This window comes from Acipenser ruthenus, chromosome 1 (assembly GCF_902713425.1).
Source record: "Acipenser ruthenus chromosome 1, fAciRut3.2 maternal haplotype, whole genome shotgun sequence".
In the NCBI taxonomy this organism is placed as follows: domain Eukaryota; kingdom Metazoa; phylum Chordata; class Actinopteri; order Acipenseriformes; family Acipenseridae; genus Acipenser; species Acipenser ruthenus.
The window spans coordinates 22,621,775-22,627,890 of record NC_081189.1 but is presented as its reverse complement, the minus strand read 5'-3'; the positions used below and the strand labels follow the sequence as shown (position 1 = coordinate 22,627,890).

The following is a 6,116-nucleotide window of genomic DNA, read 5'->3' as shown; positions in this document are numbered from 1 at the left end:
AATATCAGAGAGAGAGAGAGAGCGCAGATGGGTTTGGATGGAAGCACTGCAGACGTAATTGTCGGTGATAAAAGCATGCAATCGGAGGACGAATTTAAGAAAAAGTGAATTTGTTGATTTGGAGCACTTGTAATATGAGATTTGAAGACTAAAATCGCCTATATATATATATATATATTTTTTTTTTTCAGTACTGTCACAGCACCGGTAAGTTATTCTGAATCTTTAATGGTGTCGTTTAGTATATTTTTTTTTGTCTTATGAAGCGTAAAACTTCACGGTATTGGATTTATATTACAATCTGATTTGTCTAGCATGGTAATTAAGCTTGTGTTATTTGACCGAATCTGTTGGATTGCAAGTTATCCATATGAAATGGTCTTTGTGTGTGTGTGTGTGTATGTGTATATATATATATATATATATATATATATATATATATATATATATATATATATATATATATATATATATATATATATATAAATAAAAATAATAATAGTTTAGCTTGACAATTTAAAATGCAATAATTATACGAAATTAGAATAGCAAGTCGTCTTTTTTTCATGTGCATGCATGGACCCGGCCAATTTGTATAAACAAAGTGTATTTTTTTAGACTGGCGGTGATCGGACAATGTTAGAATAAAGTGTTGATTTATGTTTTGTGTTAAAATGCAGCTGTGTTAAGTTTAGTTGCTTTGCCTGGTTGAAAAGCAGTGGATGGTAAAAAGCACAGCAATGCCTGCAGGTGTGATTTAATTACTCCGGACGCAGACGCAAGCGACTTCCATAAGCTACACATGACCTTTGTATAGGGCAGCTCTTTCAATAAAAGTCTTATTCTGAAATATAATACAAAAAATTATATAGATTAGTGATTATTATAATAATCTTTAATATAGACAGGCTCGTACAGCCATTGCGGAAACATTGAACCCCAAGCTCAAGTGTAAGGAAAGATGGGATCAGTAATTGCTTTGTAATCGATTGCTTCTTGTAGTTTGCTAATAAATAATATTCGTCGTTGTTTAATTGCACTGTGTATATAATCTCGCGTGATTGAGATCATTTTGTTTCCTCGTGATAACCTGCGTAAGAAATATATATTATCAAGAGACCAGATGATGTGAAGGTCCCAGAGCATTCAGAAAATAAACTAGTAGGCTGTCGACAGTGTGTGTAGATTTAGTACACATGTCTTAAGTTAAATCCATCCGTTTAATTCTGTTTGATATTCATTTTGACCTTTTTATTCTAGCCAGATTTTTTATTATTATTTCTCAAGTAAATATAGCAGTCACTTTACTCCGCTTTCTTATTTAACTCGGGTACTGCACTTAGCCATATGGAATTACAAGATGGTCTTGACAGGATGAAGAGATATCAGATTAGCCATTTATAAACTGTCATTAAATGTTAAATTACCAGAAGTGCTGCAACTCATTTAAAACTAGTGCTGGGACGAACGCGGAATTTTCATGTTCGGATATTCACTCAAATTAAATATTAGTAAAGATATTTGTTCGTTTTCAAAAAGTAATAAAAGCCATTATATTGCTCAGAACGCAGGAAGAGACAGCATAGTGGCACGGGCAAGGGGGCGTGTCCCGTTTGTCTTATTTTACAGCAAGACGTTACAATGTGTAACGTTAAAGTTGAAAAATATCCCAGGAGTAAAGAATACGTTGTGTAGCCCGTATTTACCCAGTCAATTCACTACAAAACAAAGAATGCCAAATAGCAGTTAAAGTTAAACGTTGTTTTGTTTATTCCTGGAATAAATAGTACATAACGTTGACACCGCATTCCCCCCCCCCCCCCCGCCCCCATCTCTTGCCATTGCCGTTTCTTTGCAGTAAACAGTGGCCGTAGACACGTTTTCATAAAGTAGTACCGTTATAAATGTAATAAAGTATTACATTCCACATAAGTCACAACAAATAGTCTACATATAAATCAAAACATTTCCAGCAAGCTGGGCACTGTTTAACCGAGGCATTTCAAAATAACAGGCTTGCCTTTTTTTCTGTCCCATGAGATTAGCAGCAGAACGCGTTTTTGACCCAGATGGCCTTCCATAGAGATCAGTATGCATGCACGAGGATAATCTGGTTTTACCTTTTGCTGTCACTTTTAAATAGAGGCTCAAGACCAGCTGTGTTGATCTTGTGGTATATCATATCACACAGAGCTAATTTTCATTTGCCATTTTTGAAACTGTTGCGCAACTTCTGGTAAGGCGGTAAATAAGTGCAAGGTATTTGTCATTTCTAGCGAATACCAACATCAGATTTTTGGATCCCAATACGTGTCAAAAAATATTTAGTTATTTATCCCAGCACTGTTTAAAACTGTTAAATGCTGTAATTTAAATGTCAAGGATTCTGTAATTCCAGTTTGAACACATTTTAACTTTATATTTAAGTAGATGGTCGACATCATTGTTGTGTATAGGTAGGTGATATATTGAAGCCATTAGTCTTAAGTATTGCACCAAATTAATTTCTGTAGCGGTTTGTGGTGCATAGATTAGTGGTAGTGACAATTGCAGCAGTGGTGAAGTGCTAATACTATAACCATATGACATTAACTATACTATAATGGAATCGTTTCGAGGTGCTCTTAGATGTGTACAGCTGCATCTGAAAACAAATGGTGTTGCCTATTTAAAATGCAGCACTTTTGGATGCAGTAACTTTGCAGTACTATTACAAAATGCCTGCAAATGCAGTTCAATGCTGTACTTTACTGCAATTAACAAATACTGTATTTCTGCAACTGAGAACATAGTAGTAGTAGTTTTTATAAGGGTTTGAACTCACAAACTTAAAAGTAAATGCACCTTTTGGCATCCTAGGATTTATAGTTGTGTTCTGACTTTTCTAGGTTATTACCAAATCTTTCAGAAGAATCATCATGCCTGAGCAAAGCAACGACTACCGAGTGGTGGTGTTTGGAGCTGGAGGAGTGGGCAAGAGTTCCTTGGTTCTGAGGTTCGTGAAAGGGACCTTCAGGGAAAGCTACATCCCTACGGTTGAGGATACCTACAGGCAGGTGATCAGCTGCGATAAGAGCATCTGCACCTTGCAGATCACAGACACCACTGGAAGCCACCAGTTCCCAGCCATGCAGCGCCTGTCCATCTCCAAGGGCCATGCATTCATTCTGGTCTTCTCCATCACCAGCAGGCAGTCCCTGGAAGAGCTAAAGCCAATATTTGAACAAGTCTGCCAAATCAAAGGGGACGTGGAGAGCATCCCTATCATGCTGGTTGGGAACAAGTGTGATGAGACTCAGAACCGTGAGGTGGAGACTAGTGATGGAGAGGCCATGGCCAAGAAGTGGAAATGTGCCTTCATGGAGACCTCGGCCAAGACCAACCACAACGTCAAGGAGCTGTTCCAAGAGCTGCTTAACCTGGAAAAACGCAGGACTGTCAGCCTCCAGATTGACGGGAAGAAGAACAAGCAGCAGAAGAGGAAAGAGAAGCTTAAGGGCAAATGTGTGGTCATGTGAAGCTTGTAGATAAACAAACCTCTGTGGATTTCACATAACTGAACTTTATTACCATGATGACCTGATGATGATGACCACCACCACCACCAACAACAATAACAAAAGTAAATCAAGCTAAAAGGAGACGGGAGCTGTGTTGCTCAACCTATGTATAACCTTATTTAATTTAATGCAGGACAAAAATAAGCACCAGTTCCTCTGCCTCTGCACAGAAAGGCTTTGCATTAATCGATACTGTTAAGTGCAACAGAGGGAAAAATAAACTCACGGGCAAGTTTGCCCTAATGCAAAAGATCAGATTACAACAGCAGCCACCCTGCCCCAAACACACTTTTGTTTGATTGTATGAACCAGTTATATCAAAGGGGATGTAGAAGTCATCCATCCATCTGTAAATAATGTAACACCTGTGACTTATGACTGAGGAGTAGATGAGATGTTTGAGAAACTGAACAGAGCAACCCTGTTTCTAGAACGGTTTGACGGAACAGAACGAAACGTAGGACATCTTAGATTTAAAACCCCTTTTACGTCGTTTTCAGTAATACTGTGGTAGGTTATAATAGCAATACTTGTGAAGGGCTGGTGAGCTAAGCATCTGTTTGGAAAGGTGTAAATAACTGGTCATATAGGAGGATTTCAGAACTTTGTTTTGAAAATGTTTTTGGATTGTTTTTATCCTCCCCCAAATATATATTTTGTACAGCTGCATAACATTAAATAGTATTCATATTTTTTTTGTGAAACTACTAGAAAATTGTGTGCAACCACCCTACTGATGCTTATACAAAAGTGCCCAAAATGCAGAGGCACTGATGCTTTATACAATGTCATATGTGAATGTTGCTGTAAATTTGCAGCTTTTACATAAAGTGAATGAAGATAAAAATACAAGCACATATATTTGTTTATTTTCATGTTTATATATATATATATATATATATATATATATATATATATATATATATATATAAATAATGACAGTACAGATTAACATTTGCAACAAATTGCATCTAAATGCAATGCTAGAAAAGCCCAATAGTTAATTTTGCTAATGATAGATGGGGACACTGACTAAAACAGAGCTGTAGTTTCTGTGAATAAGGAACCACAGCCATAAGCAGGCAATAACAACAAGGAAGCTTTGGTAGAAATTAAACTAACAAAAGTGCTGTCACAGGCTTATTTTTGACTCAAACTTTGGTATATAAAATGATGGTAGTTATCAAACAGAGCAGTTTAAGACAGCGGTAAGTGATAAGAAGCATTTGCTGATGTTTAGTCCATCAGTATGCTTTTTCCTGATGCTTCAGGGAATGGAGTTCTCGATTAACAGCAATAGTACATAGATTAGCTATTTTATTTTTAGTGATTTTTATACACGCACTTCCTGAATAGTTAATGTATGAGTTGCCGGGAGTGTCTGTATAGCTCTTTTGTTTGTATTGTTTTCTAGTCAGCTGCCAACGTCAATATATTTCTGTGAATTCTGACTACCAGTAAGGGTACCAGGTATATGCTTTTACTGAAACAACAGCATTAAAGTTGGTGAAGCTGCGTCGCATTTCTCCTTCCATGTATTTAAGGCATTTCTTAATAGCTCTGTAAAGCAAAATAGTAAAGTAATAGAAAAATGAATTATTTATGCTGAAGAAATGAAAAGGGATTTGCCATTTTCATAGATTGAGGGGAATAGCACACCAGTGTATATATTTTTATTGTATGCAAGACCCTGTTTATTCAACAGCTACACAATTCTACTGCTAATTTGTATGGTTGCATTGGGTATCTTTGTAATGTCACTTTCAAACAAAAATAAATACTAATATAATGTATGTGCAACAATGTGAAACAGTTAATGCTTTTTAAATTATATAACGCAACCCAATTTTATTTTTTTAATGTATGTAGGGTTCATTTAGGACATTTATTCTCCAGGAGAAAAAATTAAGAAATTTATATGGACTGGGAAAGTGCTCAAAAGCATGATTTCTACAGTTATTATTATTATTATTATTATTATTATTATTATGATGTATTTTCTTTTTTATAAAGGATATGCATTGGTTTTAAAAGCTGAAATGGTGTTATTTATCTGAGTTCTAAGGTTTTATTTATATGCCTGTATATAATTAATGTGTGCCTACAAGTTTCTATATATTTTCCAGTTATATCTTGTATGTATCATGCCACTGAAATAAATTAAGTTATGCTTTTAATAAATGTGTTTGGGTTATTTTATTTATTCCCCAATGAATCCAAGCCTCACGTGCATCCATTTCTCATGTATGGTGATGGGTGTTATTCATGGGTGCTGTGTTTTTGTGAAGGAATAAATTACTATTTTATTTCAGATTCATGTCATTTATTTTATATTGCACCTCTGTTTTTTGGGGGGGGGGTTAACATTATAGATGGATTTAAAGAAATAAAACATTAACTCGCCAAATACACAGCAGTGTTACAGTATGCATTTACTAAAATGCTAATTTATCATTCGAAGGTGGGTTGCCATGTACTTCAGCACTGTAATGCACCTGCAAAAAGAACAAAAGATGTATTCCACCTTCTGGAAAGTAAAATGGGTCATTCCTGTGT

At 35.7% G+C, this 6,116-nt stretch overlaps 1 protein-coding gene across 1 annotated transcript; it reads left to right on the top strand.

The window, feature by feature from the left end:
- LOC117400853 (GTP-binding protein Di-Ras2) lies at window positions 1–5,741 on the top strand. Its single transcript, XM_034001187.3, has 2 exons — window positions 1–207; window positions 2,889–5,741. The coding sequence occupies exon 2, from the start codon at window positions 2,919–2,921 to the stop codon at window positions 3,516–3,518; it is 600 nt and encodes a 199-aa protein (XP_033857078.1). The 5' UTR covers window positions 1–207; window positions 2,889–2,918; the 3' UTR covers window positions 3,519–5,741.
- The last annotated feature ends 375 nt before the right edge of the window (window positions 5,742–6,116 follow it).

Excerpts from the sequence above, each read along its gene's own strand:
- LOC117400853 (XM_034001187.3), top strand. The coding sequence starts at position 2,919 with ATGCCTGAGCAAAGCAACGACTACCGAGTGGTGGTGTTTGGAGCTGGA.